At 38.7% G+C, this 20,399-nt stretch overlaps 1 protein-coding gene across 2 annotated transcripts in view; it reads right to left on the bottom strand.

Moving 5' to 3' along the window:
- The window catches only part of CPT1A (carnitine palmitoyltransferase 1A), a 69,850-nt gene that overhangs the window by 6,190 nt on the left and 43,261 nt on the right, over positions 1-20,399 (bottom strand). The window contains exons 10-18 of one of the 2 annotated variants that reach the window (XM_077818178.1): positions 18,734-18,929; positions 17,054-17,242; positions 14,619-14,724; positions 10,196-10,312; positions 9,162-9,326; positions 7,844-7,978; positions 4,439-4,591; positions 2,621-2,725; positions 704-796 (exon numbers count right to left, since the gene is read on the bottom strand). In XM_077818178.1, coding sequence (XP_077674304.1) covers positions 704-796; positions 2,621-2,725; positions 4,439-4,591; positions 7,844-7,978; positions 9,162-9,326; positions 10,196-10,312; positions 14,619-14,724; positions 17,054-17,242; positions 18,734-18,929 — 1,259 coding nt within the window. Of the gene's footprint in view, positions 1-703; positions 797-2,620; positions 2,726-4,438; positions 4,592-7,843; positions 7,979-9,161; positions 9,327-10,195; positions 10,313-14,618; positions 14,725-17,053; positions 17,243-18,733; positions 18,930-20,399 lie in introns of those variants that run through there. The other variant, XM_077818179.1, reaches the window with a different exon arrangement.

The raw sequence follows: 20,399 nt of genomic DNA, 5'->3' as shown, positions 1-20,399 counted from the left end.
AGATCAGTCCCAACAAGACGGTGAGATCACCTATGTGGCTAAAATTCAGCAGGTTTATAGAAACACAATAAAATAATAAAGTGAATGACTGAGGCTCGCCCTGTATCACAGGATATTCCCACCTGATCCTAATGGATGACCCTCACTAAAAGCTTCAGAATATATTACACATTTATTAAATACTGATCAACACAATAACTGGACAAACTTCACAAACTATTGTTTAGATGAGGATAGACTTTTTTCAGAAAGAGGTGGCATACATTCTGCACTGTCTGAAACCTCCAATGCCTCCAACTAGTGGAAGGCCTGAAGAAAGATGTGAAGTATTAAAAAGTGAGAATCCACCAGTGGTGTTTACTGGCTGGATATGGACTATCTTACATGTGTCACATGGCACTGTATGTGTGAGAAAAAGATCAGGCCATATATTTTCATGGTGTATGAAAGTCTGGATGAACTTGAATGGGGGCAACTTCCATTGTTTATAAAGATATTCAACACACACAAGTTCAGAAAAACAGATTCACAGCAGATCTAAAAAAGTCAGCAGGAGTAACCACAGAGAAGCCATATACTACAGATTCAGATATGTTTATAAAAATATGACTTAAGGGGCATTTCACAAATGAATCCGCAAATGTAATCACTACTGAGCTGTGTAGGAAAGGTTAATAGAATTGTAATTTTACTTCACACTTACTGTCTCAGGACAAGAGAATTTGCTGGACACATGGAAATGGATGAGGTGTTCTCCCACAAGAATGTAAGACACACCATAACCATCATCAGCAACCTGTGGAAATAGTATTTAGCAATAGGTTTAATACACTCATATATAAACAGCACAATTCCTGTTCTATAACCAGGTATTAAAATAACTTCAAGTTTTCTCTAAAGCAGGGATTCTTGATCTTTTCTGAACCACGCCTCACCTTGGCATTTTTTATTTATTTATTTAAAATTTGGAGCCCTTCGCCCCCCTCCCCCGCATGTCAGGTCACAACTTGCAGCCAGGCCAAATTTGGCCCCTCACTTTTACTATGATTACTGTTAGAAGGCTTGCCGTGGCTCTCTAAAAAGTTTGATATAACCCCCGGTTGACCACCTCTGCTGTAATGGAAAAATAAATGTTAATGTATGTTTAATGATGCTTCAGCTCAAAGAATTACTGCTATTTAGGGGAACACAGAACAGTTTAAATGGTCTGCCTTCAATGTTATCAGCACACGACCATCCAAGTGTCAAAATGCAGCTCCATGGGACAGACCTATAATACACATAGGAAGGACTGTCCAGCTGTGCACCTCCTACTTATTAAATGTAATGCATCCTCCCTGCACGTGGGGGCATCTCCCATTCTTGCTGAGCAGTCTGATACCCTATAATTCTCTCTTTATACTATAGGGTCATGTTCTGTAGAGCTTTAAAAGAAGAACAGAGAAACTAGGGAGTAATAAAGTAATGAGTCCTTGGGCTGCCATTGTTGCAATGGAAGAGCTCCTCTATCAGTTTTTGGAGGGATGCTAGAGATATCACAAGCGGAGCCCATTTGGAAGTGAAGAGAACATTCAGGGACAAGACAAACGAAATAATAAAAAGAAACAGGAAGAGAGAATTTGATGAGTGAGACAATGGAACATAAGTAAGAGCAAAAATGATGGACTGAAATCCCTATGGCTGAAACACATTTCTTTGTTGGCAAAAAAGTGTCCTCTTTTGGATACTAATTACTGGCTATATATAATCTGGATGTTGTGGTTCATGAAACGTTTCTCAAGTCAAACTACCCCATAGAAAGCATTTCAGAGGTTCAAATGCTGCTGGGGAAAGTTTCACTTAGTCTTGTTGGGTAGGTAAAAGTCTTATTTGGAAAAAAAAGCATATCTATTCAGAAGCCTCCTAATTTGAACACCCCTTTGGGGAGCTCTCTTATTTTATGGCATTGCAATTTAAAAAAAATGTATCTCAATGTACTGGAGAAAAGATAACTCACGAAAGCTTATGCTCAAATAAATTGGTTAGTCTAAGGTGCCACAAGTACTCCTTTTCTTTTTGCGAATACAGACTAACATGGCTGTTACTCTGAAACATACCAAGGACGTGATTTAAAGGTATTTTCAGGCTCATTAGCTGGTCAGAGAGTACAGTATCACAAAGCATATATACTGCAATCCCCACCTTTGACTGGAGGGAATCTAACAAAAATAGGTACAGTACACATGAGCCTTCATCGGCAGCTACTCTGTGTCCTCAGTGGTTGTTCAGCAGAAAATAGGAATGTGTCATAATGAACACAAATACCACAAGTAAGAGGTGAAGTAAGCCCCCATCCACCAGCTTTCATGGTATAGTTATGTCTGCCTAGCACACCTGGATTCCTCTGCAAGACCCACCCAATTTCCCTAGTCTGAAAGAAAAGAACAAAGCCAAGACAACAGATTCTCCTCAGCACATACATACAAAAGGAAAACATTAACACACATACTTTCAGAATCCCCCAACTCGTCTTCAGTCTTCATATTACTGAGATGAAAGTTTCAAGTTAGGCGCATGCAAACTAAGTCCATGTTTAAGAAGTATGCATTACAAAATACGTTTAAAAACCCCCCAAACTTACAGGTCCAAAGCCTCCGCCACTGGATACAAACTCGGGGTTCTTCTCCAGATCAATGTGCTGCTGTGGTGTCTGACTTGTTGACAACCTCCAAGGCTCTGACAAAACCTTTAGAGCATATGAAGTCCAGAGTAATGTGCATATGGACAGTTTGTGTGTTGCAATTAAGTATTTGTGATTAAGCTAAGATACAAGACTTTGCTTAATAAAGCACTACTACTAAATATGAACTCCAATAAACATTCCCAATGGAATTAACAGGTTAAAATGAATGATCTATATTTCAGGACAAGCTATTTTAAAAAAAAGAGCAGCACATAAGGTCTTGACATTGATCCCATACAGAAAACAGATTAAGTTCCTGTTAGTAGCATGTTTGGAAAAGGCTTGCTGAAATAAGAAGCGTGATCACTAGGAATCTGATCCGATTCCCACTAACTTCAATGGGCTTTGGGTCAGGCCCTTGATTCGCCCAGTAAAGTATTAAGAAACTGTAACCCTTACAAAAAAGTAAGAGTTCTGTGTAATCTCTAGTTATAGCACACCAGTTTCAAGACAGGACTAAGGAAAACTGCAAAAAGTTGTTTTCCTCCTCAGCCTGATCATTACATTCATTAATCTCTGTGACCCAGACAATGATCCCATATGTGATTAATCTTTTATGGAATGAAGCAGCAAAGTATTTTTGTCATCTATGAGAAAAAGTGCAATACTGCATCATTTTTGCATGTCTAGACCTTACAAACCCAAACTATATAATGAAATTAAAGAACTTTATTGATCAAGATCCGTGGTTCTCAACCTATATTTATAATTGTGGGCCGTGTTACGTGGGCCGCAGTTGAGAACCACAGCGCCCACCCCACTATCCCCCCCCAGCAGACCTCTCTGTCCAGCGCTCCCTGCGCAGAGACTCCTCCACAGAGTGGGGCCAAGAGCGCCACGCGCAGGGTGGGGCAGCTGGAGCCAGGACCTGGACACCGCCACATGTGGGGCCAGGCAGCTGTGGTTATTTTATTTATTTATTTTTTTAATTAAAGCACATAGCTGGGCCGCAGCTGTTTGCTAGCTGGACCCTGGGTTGAGAACCACTGACCAAGATAATATTCTGTTCGTGCGATAATCCGTAACATATATACGGTTTCCTAAGCAAACTAACTTCAAAGGGTGATATTTTACAGTGACTTCACCTTACATGTAAGTAATGTAATCTAGAGGAAAATTAAAAGCCTAACTCCACTGCCTTGATCACTATCAATCATTCTTTTTGCAATACCTGTCACATCTCTTTGAACCACTGCTGATACTTACTACTCTACAAAAATAGTTTTCTGCAAGTTGTGTCTTTGTATCTTATCTAGTCTCCGATAAAGCTGAATACTACTACGGGAAGATCTACACTACAAATTTGCAGCTGTGCCACTGTAGTGCTTCTGGTGAAGCCTTAATAACACTTAACTCCACCTCTGCAAGAGGCAGTAGCTATATCAGCAGGAGAATCTCTTCCACTGACATAGCGCTGTCTACACCAGTACTTAGATCAGTATAACTACGTCGCTCAGGGGTATGGATTATTCACACCCCTGAGCAATATAATTATAGGGAAGTAATTTTGTTGTGTAGACCAGGGCTAAATTAGCATCATTAATGTATTTCAAAATGTCAGCGTAACCAATTCAATCTCACATTTTCCTTAGAACTACACATTTTAACATAAAATTATAGTAAACTCATATCAGAAAAAGCTAATTACTGATAACTAATCTTTTGTTTACTTGATGAAGCTGCACGACTGGACAGCAACCAAGAAAGGTTACTTACTTCCTTAAGGAAAGGAGACTCAACACCAAGGTATTTGGACACCACATAAAGGCAGAACAGATGGCGGTCAATGCCTGCACCAGTCATGGCAAGGCGATACAAGTGCTGGTGTTTATCAGCAGCAATCCTGAGTAGTTTACACCTCTTTTCATTCTAAAGAATAATAAAAAAAAAAACACACCAAGGAAACAGACAGAAGGTATTTAAATTGGGAAATCAAAATAAAACCTGCAGCACTAAAAGCCAAGTACAACACAAAGTATGCAACAAAAACCAGCTATGAGGAACAACTACCAACAGCAAGAAAGGAAGTTTGAAGTGATGTGGGATGGATTTTTTTAAAATCCCACTTTTCTAGTTTTAACATATATTTCAATTTCTGGAGTTATATGTCAATAGTTTCTGGTAGAACTGTAGCGAAGGTACATTTAGTTCTAGAACTGAGAGATATAACTCACTGAATCAGGTACAGCATGAGATATGATTACAACACTAGCCCTATGAAGTTTGCCTCTTCATTGTGCATCTTTTCAGATCAAGCTTCATGAGAGATTATAGTTCAAAAAGAATCTAATCTTACTCTGTTTTTGTATTACTCTGCTTAAACAGGTACAAAAAGCAGGTCTGATCGAACTGATGAAAGAACTGGGAGCTTAACAGCTATTTTAGGAGGTTGATAGATAGTGCAGTCAATAGCAATAGAAGATTTTAGTTCCTAAATAAAACAGTCATTTTCTAGATAGTCAAGCACATTCTGTCAGATTATTTCGTACACCCAGTGTGCTATCTCACAGCATGATAAATTGTCACTTCTTCCTGAGCCCTCTCCCATCACAGCATGGTGTACTATCCGTACAGGGTCTTAGACAGCCTACTTGGTTTGGCATAAGAAGTTGGTAATACTTCTCCTGTTAGTTATTTGAGATAATGATAGCATCCAATAAAAGCAGCCATTGGGGAAGAGTGGCAAAGAGAGGGATAGAAGAACAAGGGTGGCTGGAAAGGCGCACAGGGGAATGCAGGAGGAAAAAACAGAAAAAAGGAGACGTAGCAGAGATCAGGAAAAATGGGGGAGGAAAAAATCAGATGTAGAAATAAAGAAAGGAAAAAAGTATTCTAGTAGAAACAGCATTCTATCAGAGGCTGAAGTACTGCCTTCAGAGAAGCCCATTAAGGACTTGGAGACGTCATAAGTGATTGAGATGGTTGAATCATCTGACCTACTGTAATAAAAAAAACCTTGGCCATAATCTTTACCTTTAAAATGTTTGGCCAAATAATAGGACACTGTCACAGAACTTTCTGAAATGAGCCCAGGCCCAGATTTTCAAATCTGGGCACCTAAAGAAAGATCTTCATAGATGCTGCGCACCCACAGTTTCCAGTGACTTTCTGCCATCGCATTCAGTAAGTTTACAGGGTGAAAAGCACTTTTTATACTGCATAAATAAAAACAATTCTAAAAATTAAGTTTGAATTCTCGGCCTGATTTTCAATATTGCTAGCACTCCAACTGAAGTTCACAGGAGCTGTGGGTGCTCAGCATATCTGAAAATCAGGTAAGTAATTTCCAAGCTCATCAAAGGCAACAGTGATCTTGTGAAATGTGACATATCGTAGTACTTTACACTATCAGTCTGAGAGCACCAAGTTAAGAGATCATAGGGTAAAATAACCATTTCAACTGTGAATTTTGGTTTAAAACTACATAGTATCAGGAAGTTGCAAAGATGGTATTTAACATGACGTTAATTGGACACACTCAATGGTGGTGTCACAAAGGTGTCTTCAGCAATATGCCTACTTGTAGCTGTACACTCAAAAGTGACAATTTCAACGGACGTAATTCAGCCTGTACATGTGTCCTCACTTTGACCTTTCACATTGTTGGACTGAGCAGTATGTGGGCAATACTTGCGTAAAATGAACATGTTTTCTGTTATCTTAATACAGTATGTTCACAAGACATTGACTTGCACTGCACAGCTGTAAAACAGGACTTTACCCTACCAACTGTACAGTAGCAGAACTATCTGCTTCACTTAAAGAGACATTCACAGTCAAGAAAACTTTTACTTAGAACGTATTCCATTTACCTCTTAACTGTTTAGGTTTTCCCATGACATTTACTTATTAAACATCTGTGTAAAAAAGCCACACAACCTTTCCCCCCCCACCAAGTTTTTACCCATAACAAGGCCCGGAGTTCTCTTGCTCAGTCTCACAGTGAGGCCATAAGGCTACATTATGGCTACTACAGCAAAAAGGATTAACATGGCTTCTGTTTCTAATCAAGAAATTCTGGGTAAATAAGAACCAACACAAAATTGAGCCATAAAATGTTAACATGTTCAAACATTTAAAGAAAAGAAAGTTCTGCTAGCTTTTTTTTTTTTAAATAACTAGCAGCATTCAATATTAGTAACCACTATGTTTAATATATAATCAGAGTGGAGATGAACAGCAGCTGCATAATTCATGATAAAAACCAGGAGAAAAGCCACACTGCAGTTCAATATTTTCTTCTATGTCTATGTTAGCTAGAGTGTTTTATTGGTATTATCAGAGGATGCCATCCAGAAATGTTTGTGTTCCCTTGTCAGCATTCATACTATTACAACCACTATCAAATATTTATTTCTTAAAGTAAAACACAAACAGCTAGCACAGTAGTTTGCATTACAGAAGATTACCTTGCAATAGCATTGATTTGCTCAGTTTCTCCTTCTAAGAACACATTTTTTGCTTAAAAATGGTAAGAGATTTATATTTGTGAAAATTATGAGTTACAAAGAAAAGGGTCACTTTTTGTTTTTTAGTTACTGCGGTTCTCTTTTTATGTAACAATTCTGAAATCCTGCTGCAATGATAGAGAAGTACAGATTATCACCACTAATCTGCATTTAAGCCTTGTCTATATGACAAATGCTTTGCTGGTGTAGCTATACAGGCAGAGTCCTCTAGTGTTTATGCAGTATATGCCAACAGAAGGAGTTTTTCTGTTGATATAACACCACTACATCCCCAAACCTTAACTATGTTGACAGAAGCACTCTTTCAGCATAGCTGTGTCTACACTGGGGGTTTTACTGCCATAGCTATGTCAGATAGAGGGTATTGTTCTTTCAACCCCCTGACTGACATAGCTATGCATACAAAACTTTGCAGTGTAGATCCAAACTTAGACATTTATTCCTCATTAAGGAAGAAAGATATAGTAGTTCCTAAGCATTTAAAACCTATTATGGGGTTTATTTGTACAGCTAATGTTATTTCTGGGTTGGTAGACAATGTAGTAAATACATCTAGTGTACTGTCACAGGAAGTCTGTGTTTTATTACCAGATACCTATATATGTATACAAAATTGATGGGAATTTGTCATGAATTGCTGCAATGAACTTACACTTTGGGTTGGGTCTTCCATGGCTTGAACGTAATTGCACGATTCAGTAGTACATGAGCGCACTGTTTCTGTCCTGCCTTCTCTGAACAGGCGGGTCATAGAGGCTTCATATGTCAAACAAAATTTTCCCATGTCCTTGGAGACAAAAACAAAGATTGAAAAATCTACTCAGACTAAAATCTGGTGTTATAAAGCAGCAGATCAAGGAAAGCGCATAGAAACCAATTAAAAAAAAAATCACACCATAAATTAAACTGACCAAACTGAAGTATTTATCCTTTCATCCTAAAACCTGAAACACAGTCTGTATCCTAAAGTCTTTGAAAACAACACTGGCTCAACAACTACTTCCCAAAATTTCTGATGAAAGCAACCAAAAGCTTAACACAAACTATCCCGCACAATTTTTCCCTTCACAATCCTCTATAGCTTGACAGGGCCTGATCCAAAATCCATTTGAACAGTCAATGGAAAGGTTCCTACATATTACTGTACTTGGGCATATTACATCCCATGCACTACTTTTAAAATTTACCAAGGAAGTTACACATCACCAAGTAATATGCATCAGCAACTTTCTGGTTAAAATACAAGCCAGGACAGGTGTGCAAGCCAGTTACTCCTTCTAATGAAGACTGCAAGTAACAATGACATGAACTATTGCTCAGGGTGGTAGCCTGACAAGGCGCATTCATGGATACTTCAGAATTCAGGATGAGAAAATTGGCTGCAGTAGTGAGAAAGTCTAAATTTCTGTGATCATGTTAAAAAGAGATTCCATCTACAACAGCATCAGAAAAATGGAGTGAAAATACCTTAAACTGAGAAAAGCTACCAAGCAAAGTCAACAACAGGAATGGAGACTGGTTCTGACACAAAGATGCGTCTAAAATCATACTACAGACAGAGGATTAACCAAAGAGGAAAGAAACCACAGTCTAAATATCTATGAACACTACTGAAGTAACCAAACATATATGATTAAATTTGTATGGTTTAGGATAACAGATACTACAAATGAAAAATACCTACTAGATAATCAAATCCATTTCCTTTAAGTGCAGGACTTCTGTAAATAGATTACTAATTAAGCAGCAAACAATCTCTGTGTGTGTCATAGAAATGACCTTTGGAATCTTGAATTTCTAGCTAGCAGACCATTTAGAGCCTGATCCAACTCCCACCAAAGTCAAAGGGAGTGTCTCCACTGACTTAAACAGAAGTTGGATTGAAGTCTATGCATATAAGATGTCTGTATATTTTTAGCCATGGTACAGCTTTATTATATCCATTTTTATGACATTCTGTAGGTTCTTACCCGATAGTGAGCAAGCTGAAGGGAAAGTTGCACAAAGGCATCAGGGCTTATTTTGGCTTTCTTGATCAACCCTTTCCCAAAAGCATCAAAGGGAAAACAACAGAAGTCCACATCATCGGCAAGAGATTTTGCAGTGCACAGGGACCTCTCAATCACTTCTTGGCACTAAGAACAGCAACAATTGTTTTAAAATACATACATAATACAAAATGGCACTGTGTCTTTAAGAAAATGATAAAAAGCTCATTCATATATAAATAGCTAAAAAAAATCTGACCAGAAAGCTATTTAAACTCTCATATGCTAAAAAAATGGAAAAAATCAGGGAAGTCAATATGCTTCCAGGAATACAGCAAAATTGTTATGATTTTCTATTCTGAGATGTTTTCTAAGTCACTAGAGCTTAAATAGTATTATATGATGACATTTATAAAGGATTCTGGTTCCTCGGGCCCCACATAAAATACAGGAAAGGAAAGAAGGGAAAATGCTCCATTTTCTGCAGACATCCCTACTCAACTGACTTGCATTTTTATTTACTCACTAATACATAAAACTGTGAATGTAAGGTTAGTGTATAACAACATGTATTTTAGGTAAGCTATAAATGAACAATTGCTTATATTACATAGCAAACAAGTGCTCTGCAGCATAAATTGAATGAAATACTGAAATTTTAGTGACACTAGAGTGCTGCTGTTAAATCTTTGAAAAATTATGGATGGCCATTTTTCAGTGCTGCTATGCACAAATTACCAAGTGCAACCTAGTTAAGGTCCTACTAATAATCTGGGCAGAAAATTGAACAGTTTTGAAGGAAAGCCTTTATTAAAAGTCCTCTCAATTTGAGAAACCCAACTGCTGTGGTTGTCTCTTATCCCAAGGCTCCTCATGTGAAACACATATAATTGAACCTTCGAAAAGGCTCAAATGAACTGAAGCATAGTGGGGCAAGTTATCTTCTCTGTAAGGTAACTACTGACAAACAGATAAATAAAATGAACTCAGGAACTTGGCTGTGGTTTTGCACTTACTTCTTCAGGGATTTCCCACTGTAGTCTAGTGGGGAAAGGAATATTTTGATTGATGTCTCCCTTGCAATGACCATCTTCTGTATAGCCCAGTTGAAGGCAATCAGAAGACATAACATTCTGCAAAGAACAAGACATATGTAACTACATGTATTATACAGTAAAGAGTTCCAGGTTACAGAGTTCAAATGCATTTCATTTTGGAGTTAGGCTAACAATTCCAGTTTTGACCTACCGAAATATTAATTACTAGATTCAGAACGCAAAACAATATCTGCACACATGTTCATTAATGCACTGAACATTCAGTTTCTCTCTCTGGTATTTAGAGCAAGCGTGCAGCTCTGGTGCAGGAGTTTTCTTAAAGTGCCACCACAATGGATTTGTTTGTTTTAAACCACAACCTTGTATTAACAAAAGCAGAGACTGAGCTAGTTGGATATTAGCCTGATTCTAGATAAGAGCTGCCTCTTGATTTATAAAATAAAGGCTTGTAAAAATAACTAGATAAACACAAATGCTGTCTCTTTTGCTTTTTTATTGTAAGCACTTTTTATAGACTGCTAGTATTCATGGTAGAAATATTTGATTTCTTAAATGAACAGAAACAGTTTTACAGTAAAAATGGGAGTTCCACAGTATGTTTTACCACAAATGCAATAAAGACCTTTTCAATAAATTTGTGTAGGTCTCAGCAGCAGCATTACAGTAAACTAGACTAGAGAACCAAGTGACTGTTTCACTGATGTCTACATACTCCTTCTCAGTGTGAGTCCCAGTTGATATTTGAATCTGCTCAACACAGTGGTAGCACACAAACTGAGTACAGAACAGGGCATTTTTGTAGCAAACCTGTTATTCCATACATACTTTCAACCTTTTGCTTCTTATTGAATTTCTTCACTTGACAGACACAACATGCCAACTACCTGGTATACAACTGGTTCTTAGAATCTAATCATTAAAATTTACTATATCTTTAGGTATAATCAGCTAGCAGAAGTTAATCTTTTAGAAAATTAAACCAAATTCAATTTATTCTTAGGATTCTAAGATGCTAGCAAGAAGTTGTTTCCCCACCCTAAAAGCACCTATATTAAGGAAAGGAGATAAACAAATAATAGTCAGTGCTTCCTTAAAACAAAGAATTAGAAGACTTTTTCCTCTCTAGTGATTGAATAGAAAAGCTAGTCAGAATTAGACTCTTTGGGGCAATCTCAGTCCCAGAATCCCTTTGCAATTTCTAATTAGGGATGAGAGAAAGACTACTAGGCTTTTAGATGTGGATATTCCTTGCTGAAATATTAAAAACTACTAGCTAATACCAAAAACGTATGAAAAAAGACAAAACACTTTGGACAAACGTATTACACACAAATGTAAAATAAAGCTGAAATGGTCTCCAAAGCAACAGATTTACCCTTTTTGTACTGGTTTTGAGAGCTGAGAGAGTCAATAAGGGTGGATATATGCTTAAACTCCAAAAGGTGAAAAAACAAGATTTTGGGGCAATGAGCTGTGTTGACAATGAAATAAAATAGGAGGGCCAGGAAACAGAGAAACAGATGAGCATTTAAAAAAAAGGGGCGGACACTTCTTCACTCCACTCACTGAAAGTATACATCAGAATGAACAACTTGAACATGTAAATCTGTAGCCCTGTAAAATAATTGTTTAAAAAAAAAAGAGAGTGTTCAGCCTTGAGAGTATGCTTCCTCAAATTCTTCACAATCACAATTTCATAAAAAGCACAAAAAGTAAGAACTTCAGAAATATGCACACAGGTTAAATGAAATGTATGTCACAGACAGATTATAAACCAAATAAATCTTTGTGCACAACTACATGTGCAAATTAAAGATAAAGGGAAGTTATCTACCTTTGTAACTTGAGTTCTTCAAGGTGTGTGGTCCCTATCTGTATTCCACTGAAGGTAAGCACACTGAGACCTGAAAATTCTTGCAAGCAGTGTCTGCTGGTCCAAGCCAGTGCCCTGATCTCCTCTTACTCTGCACAGAGGGTATGTTCTAGGTTTGATGCCATCCACATAACAAGCTGTGAGATGAAGTGCATCCAGGTTTGGATATTTGATTGCCATTCTCCTGGGTCAAGGGATCTGAGAGGACCGAATGCTGACAGGTAGATGGGACCACTTTTGCAGTAGATGTGGAAAACAGAATTCTCCAGGCCACTTGGGCTCATTGAGGATGACTTATGCCCTGTCCAGTTGAATCATCTGTAAAACCTGAGTTAGTAGTGGAATGGGAGGGAAGAGAATAGCTGAAGTGATCTGTCCAAAGCAGTAAGAGAATATCACCTCTGGAGTGCTTTCCCCGAGCTCCCCTGGAGTAATGTGTTGCATTTCCTATTTGCCTTAGAAGCGAACAGGTCCCAAGTGGGGTTTCCCCACTGAGTGAAGATGCTGTTCACTAGTGAATTGTGTAGCTCTCACTTTGATATACCAGTTCCATAAGGTGACTGCTTCTATACCCAGGGGAATGGATCTCGCTCCTCCCTGGTTGTTTATGTAGAATATGATTGTTATATTTTCTGACACTATGATTAAATGAGAGACTGGATGAATGGTAGAAATGCTTTGCAAGCCTCGCAGACTGCCTGGAGTTCCAGGAGATTTATATGCATTCTGATTTCTCGGGGCATCCAAGTGTCCAGCACCACGTTACTGTCCACATAGGCTCCCCAGCCTAGCAGAGAGGCATCCAGAATTATCATCTTGTTTGGTGCAAGAGATAGAAAAGGAACACCCACACAGACTTGTCCAGGATTTTTGCATCAAGTTAGTGAGGCCCTCACTCTGATGTTCACGTTGTGCTTGCTTGGTTTATATACTCCATTTGGAGCCAAGCCCGCAGCCAATGTAGGTGGAGTCTGACAAATGGCATGGCAGAAGAACACGACGCTATACATCCCAAGAGAAAAAGGGAAATATGAACCAACGTTCAAGGGTTGTGCATGATCTGAGCTATCAAATTGTTATGGGTGTGAGATAAGCCCTTGCTCTGATTGAGTCTAGACTTGTTCCTATAAATTCTATAATCTGCTTTTGTGTCAGGATAGACTTTTCCATGTTTACATAGACTCCTAGAGATAACAGATGAAGCAGCAATGAGGCTGATGCAAGGGCTTCTAAGCACGCCCTTCCCGCAAAAAGCCAGTTGTCTAAATATGGGAAAATGGCAAAGCCACTACGTCTGAACTGTGCTACTACTACTAGAAACAGAAACCCTTTCCGTGATGTTGAAGAGGCACCTACTCTACCACTCCCCATTGCAGGAGGGATTCTATGCCCTGGAGGAGGATCGCCTCATGAGAATGGTCCCGGAAGAGGTATACGGAAGGAGATTTTGGAGAGAAATTTGATGATATAGCTGGAATGGATGATATTCAGCACCCTCTTGTCTATTATTACACTCCAGCTGTGGGGAAAAGAGTGCTAGATGACCAAGTATATGCAAGGATTGGGTGAAAATAGCATCAGTAGTGGTTCACAACTCCCAATCATCCCATCAAAAATATCTATTGGCGGGGTGGGGGGAGGTTGGGTTGATGTGGAAGGTCCAGGATATTGTGACTTTTGCATCCTCTGTCATGCTCCTTGCTGACTCTGGATGATGTACAGGAGAAAGGGGGAGTTCTGATTGGGTCCAAATTACCTTTTCCATGAGCCACTTTTTAAGGTGGAATTAGAATACCTGTCAGGTTCTGCTAGGGATGGAGTGACAGATATTGTACCTGGTGGAGATATGTGCTTCTCTAAGGCAGCATAGGCAGTGCTGGTGGTCATTTCTGACCAAGAAAGAATGAGGGCAGGAGACACAGTTTTATGCCCAGTGCTCTGGGCATAATCTAATTTCTGTACCAGGAGGCGACATGTTCCCAGGGATGGAGGGGAAATCTAACTAACTAAATTAATAAAACTAAACACCATCACTAAGGACAAAACTTTGAAATATTTATATGTTTGGAGTCTGGAAAAAAGGAGACACTCCAGACCCTGGGAGATTCTGACACAGACCATATGGCATTAAGAAGGAACTGGAGAGGCAGTAGTCCACCCTGCACCTTATACTCGTGGTGCAAAGCATGAGGAGAGCAGAGATGCAGGTGCAAATCAATGGACACTGCTTGCAAGAATTTTCTGGTCTCAGGCACATGGAGCACATGCATACCCACAGTGGAATACACATATGGACCAGCACTCAAAGCAGAAGCAGTGACCTTTCAGTTTTCCACTAAGACGTCAAAGCTTATCACATGAAATACTATGAACTCTCAATATCAGACACAACTTTCTTAGTAAACATAGCTTGAAACAAACTTTAGCCTCAGGATTCACAAAACAGAAGTAACCAAGATGAGATAATCCCTTCCATTACCTTACTTTGTCAGCTATATAAACACTCACCTCCCAAAGGTGTCCAACAATAGGAGCATCTGCCCAAGAATGCTCTGTATTCAGGCCCATTTTGCCATTCTTGAACACTACAAGAGTGAATGTTTTGTCAAACCACCTAAAAAAAAAATTGGAGATTTTTTTTTTTGGTATGTTTAAAAGTTTTCATTCGAAGTGACACTTTGCTGAATCTCTCTCATTCAATTAGATACACCAGCACATGCAATTCTAGGGGACAACAGAATAGAAAAGATTTAAAAACATGCTACAGAAATAACCAACCTATAAATTCACTGGGCCAAATGCACTGGAAGCAAAAACATGTGCAACTCCACCAAAGTGAACAGAGTTAAAAAGCTGATGCCTTCTGTGAATTTTGCCTATCAAGTGAATCTGGCAATGCTAGGTTATGATTTACAACTGTGTATTACGATTTGTATTTAAAAACTATATCATAATAAATAAAGGTTTCTAAGCGATGGTCACATAAACACCACCCTATACCGGAAACCTACTGACCGCTATGCCTACCTTCATGCCTCCAGCTTTCATCCAGACCACACGATCCATTGTCTATAGCCAAGCTCTACAATACAACCACATTTGCTCCAACCCCTCAGACAGAGACAAACACCTACAAGATCTCTATCAAGCGTTCTTACAACTACAATACCCACCTGCTGAAGTGAAGAAACAGATTGACAGAGCCAGAAGAGTACCCAGAAGTTACCTACTACAGGACAAGCCCAACAAAGAAAATAACAGAATGCCACTAGCCATCACCTTCAGCCCCAACTAAAATCTCTCCAACACATCATCAAGGATCTACAACCTTCCTGAAGGACGACCCATCACTCTCACAGATCTTGGGAGACAGGCCAGTCCTTCCTTACAGACAGCCCCCCTGCCTGAAGCAAATACTCACCAGCAACCACACACCACACAACAGAACCACTAACCCAGGAACCTATCCTTGCAACAAAGCCCGTTGACAACTGTGTCCACATATCTATTCAGGGGACACCATCGTAGGGCCTAATCACATCAGCCACACTATCAGAGGCTTGTTCACCTGCACATCTACCAATGTAATATATGCCATCATGTGCCAGCAATGCCCCTCTGCCAAGTACATTGGTCAAACGGGACAGTCTCTACGTAAAAGAATAAATGGACACAAATCAGACGTCAAGAATTATAACATTCAAAAACCAGTCGGAGAACACTTCAATCTCTTTGGTCACTCGATTACAGACCTAAAAGTGGCAATTCTTCAACAAAAAAACTTCCAAAACAGACTCCAACGAGAGACTGCTGAATTGGAATTAATTTGCAAACTGGATACAATTAATTTAGGCTTGAATAAAGACTGGGAGTGGATGGGTCATTACACAAAGTAAAACTATTTCCCCATGTTTATTCCCCCCCGCCCCTGCTGTTCCTCAGACGTTCTTGTCAACTGCTGGAAATGGCCCACCTTGATTATCACTACAAAAGGTTTTTCCCCCCCACACTCTCCTGCCGGTAATAGCTCACCTTACCTGATCACTCTCGTTACAGTGTGTATGGTAACACCCATTGATTCATTTTCTCTGTGTATATAAATCTCCCCACTGTATTTTCCACTGAATGCATCCAATGAAGTGAGCTGTAGCTCACGAAAGCTTATGCTCAAATAAATATCAGTCTCTAAGGTGCCACAAGTACTCCTTTTCTTTTTATAATAAATAAAGGCACTTAACCATTTTACTTTTGTTTGAAAAACCCAGATATTGAACATTTTAAAGTTTTCAAATAGACAAGTGCATTTATTTTTAACCAAAAGAAAATCTGAAATTTTAACGTTTTCTTGGGGGCAAAACATCATCACAAACTTGAATGTTGCTTGTAGTGGTTACTCACCAACTTCAGCATGAATATGACACTATAACTGGTTATGAATTATGAAATGCAAGACATAGGTACATATGATGCTTAAGAAACATGGAAAAAAGTGACTGATTTAAGTCGCAGATTGAACAAAAACACCAACTCTGGTAAAATAATAAACGATGAGTTGATTGCCAGAAGACCAAAATCCACAAGCGTATGCAGTGCAAATTACAGGATAGACACAAAAGGTAAACACCACACTACGTTACACATGAACCAGAATCCTCTTCAGTAAAGTAATGTGATTAAGTGGCACTGTTCCCACCTAAGAACATAAGAACGGCCATACTGGGTCAGATCAAAGGTCCATCTAGCCCAGTATCCTATCTTCCAACAGTGGCCAATGTCAGGTACCCTTGATGGAATGAACAGAACAGGTGATCATCAAGTGATCCGTCGCCCATTCCCAGCTTCTGGCAAACAAAGGATAGGGACACCATCCCTGCCCATCCTGGCTAATAGCCACCTGCTCATTGTGACTAACTGGCACTGTTCCCACCTGCTCATTGCTGTACCTGTCATAACAACTGCCATGCAGCAGAGATTTTGCATATGTATCCATTGAAGTCATTGGATCCTCTTCTCTGTATCCCTGCTCAGTTTCATCCAAAGTCACAAAGAAAGCTGCTTTTTCCACAGCATCCAAGGACTGCTTGTTCTTTCCGCGTCCAAAATAGGCCTGACGAGCCTTAGCCCAGGGTACTCTGCAGCAAGAATTTCAATTTATGGTGATATTATGTAAATTGGTCAGTGTTTTACTACCTTTAAGAGCACGGTATAATTCTATAGGGCAATCTTACTTTTAACAGATTTAAATGTCCTTCAGCTTTCACCCTGTGCCTAATGAATTTATACAAGCAGTAACAGGTGAGGATATTGCTACAGATATTCTTGAATCAGAGTCCTGGGATGAGAAAGGAATTACTACCATCTGAGGCCAACCCAAGTAGTAGTACACAGGCAGGAAATTTGGTTTTCAGGAATTAAACATGTCTCTGGTACACAAAATGCATACTACACATCTTGTACATTTACAGCCTAACAAAGCACAACTTCTTGATGTACCTCTGTGGAAAGTCACACAGACACTGGAAATTAGATATAACACATCACAAAACCAATCCACAGGTACTCAAATACTATGACAAAGGAGACCAATGTAAGAACCTGGATAGATCCACACATTCAGCTTAAAACAACTATGCTAATGAAATGGTTATGTCTGAAATTTTAACTTATAAAGGTCTGAATATCTGAAATGTGAGTCCAAGAACTGTAACTCACTTCTCTTGTATGCAGATGGCTAGATTTTTGGAGTCAAACATGTACATTTGCTAATATATATTAGTGTGAGAGAGAGAGAGAGAGAGAGAGAGAGAGAGAGAGAGAGAGAGAGAGAGTGTGTAATTTATATAATGTAGATACCCAAAATGAGTGTTATAATATAAGTAAGACTGTACTCTCCAAAATAAAGTTTTTTATATACTATGCTACTGAATTGTACATTTAAATACATTACATTTTTCCATTAAGATGTGCATTTGAAATCAAAAACCTGAAAAAGGAAGTGAACTGTGTAAAAATAAGGAACCATTGAGCTTTCATGCATTTGTTTTCCAAACCTTCCAGAAACAAGGGGACAAACTGATCTCTGGTGTAAGGCTACTGAATTCAGTGAAGTTGTAACAGGGATAAATTCAGTCAGGTCAGTCAGATTCTACTTTTTCAATTAGATATGCATAAATTAGGTTGGAGTAACACCACTGAAGTCAAGGGAGATATTCTGGATTTATACTAGTGTAACAGCAGAATCTGACAAAGTATCTTGATTTTAAAATTTGGTATTTTTAGTAGGTATGCTAATGCCCCAGAAAAGAGATTTATACAAATGTTCGTAAGTCATCAAATATGGTTCAATTAAACAATTCACTTGTGTTTCATAATCAAAGCAAGCTTCTCAAACTACAAATAGGCAGAAGGTGTGCCTGAAGGTGACTGGTCACTGCTAAGTTACTTCTAACTCAAACCAGAAAGGGTTCAACAATTGTTTCACATTCCAGTGATATGCAACAACACAGATTATGGAATAATCAACTAACCGCAGACAGTAAGGTTCAGAAGCTGGCACTGAGCCTGGCATCTTTAAACAACTGTCTTAAAATATTAGAAAAGTTACTGTTTAAAAAAATTCATACCTATCTCCTGCAGTAAGAGCTGCTAACTTCTCTTCTCCAGCCTGAGGTTCTGAACAGTCTTCTAGAATTCTTTGCATCTGCTGTTCAATTTCCCGAGGCTTCAACAGTCTACCATCATGATATAGCCAGACTTTGAAATAACGGCCCTTATGATAAACCACAATGTGTCTGCTGTCCTTCATGTGCTGGATAGTATCTAAAATCGGAATCAAAGGTTTTAAAGCAACCTTAGGTCATGTGATGTTAGGATGGAAACAATCCGATACCAAATGTTTAACTCTAAAGGGCATATGTTTACCATAAAATACCATTGTGTCTAAGCATACTTGTTTACAAAATATTAAATCCCACATTTCATTTGATTTATAAACACTGGCGACCCACTATATTATCTGAAATCTAGCAAGAAAATACTGCTATACAAAATAGCCAAAAAAAACCCTAAATTTTATAATAATTTCTCATATACATAAAGCAAACACTTTCTAACTTGGGTGCCAATGTTAAGCAACTCAGAAAGTGACCTGTTTTCCAGTTCTGTGATACGGCCGGGAAGTCAGTGCAGGAAGCGTGGGTGTAAAAGTGGCTTTACATCACCCAGGCTCTTCAGCTAGTTGGCACTGAGCACAAGTTAAAGCAACCTCAGGGCTGCCTTAATTTATGCCTGTGGCCCACATTCACATCTGTTCTGGCAGCTGGGAATAGGCTGAGTGCAGCAATGCTATTGCCACACCCCTCAGATGGGGGCTATGAAAAGGGCAGTTATGTAAGGAACACACTGACACTCGGGGATTCAACCCTATATTCAGGGATTCTTATCTGGCCACAATTCACTAGTTTTATGGCCCTTTTGTGCCCTTACAAAGGGACCACACCTCTTGACTGAGAACGAGGAACCCGGTTTTCCAGTGGTTCCAACTACCCCCAGCTTCCACTATTTCAATAAGAATTTCAGGTGCTCCACACTTCTCGTGATGAGACCACTTATTTAGGTTCCTAAATATAGATTTAGGTGCCTAACAAAGTATGAAAAAATTAGCATATTACATAAATAACTTTCCATAAACATTTGTTCTATTACTAGAAGAAAAATGTTATTTCTGTACATCTGTAAATGTCTGAAGAAAATTGCATGGGTTTCCTATGGTGGGGAGATGGACTGGCCAGATGATATTCCACCTCTGAGGTCTAACATAAACAGTTTACTGTTGTCATAATATATTATGTTTAGTTGTAAGAGAAAAAATTAAAATAAGAACTGTTTAATGGATACTGTATTAAGATAATTAAGGTTTCATCACTGGCAATGTGGAAGTGAAATACATATTTTTAAAACATAAAATTCCTATAGTTTAAGGCTGTTATAGAAATAATTTAAGATACCATTCCAGTCATTATTGAAAATAAAAATTAATCCCTTCAAGATGCAGAAAAACTGATTTCAGTAAACATTGTGCAAAATGAGAACAAAGCCAACACATAACATGCATTATTCATAGAAAATTGAAATAATTTATTTTTAATAGAAAAATGAAAAACATGCTGAAACTGAAAAGAGCAAACAGGACATGAAACAATGATTAAGGGAAAGTGATTAATTATTTTATGAAGACGACAGAAGATTTTCATATAAAATACTTTAAGTTTGCTGCCTGGAGCAGAGGAA

The sequence above is a fragment of the Eretmochelys imbricata genome, chromosome 6 (assembly GCF_965152235.1).
Source record: "Eretmochelys imbricata isolate rEreImb1 chromosome 6, rEreImb1.hap1, whole genome shotgun sequence".
NCBI lineage: Eukaryota > Metazoa > Chordata > Testudines > Cheloniidae > Eretmochelys > Eretmochelys imbricata.
This window is presented reverse-complemented; position numbering and strand designations above follow the sequence as displayed.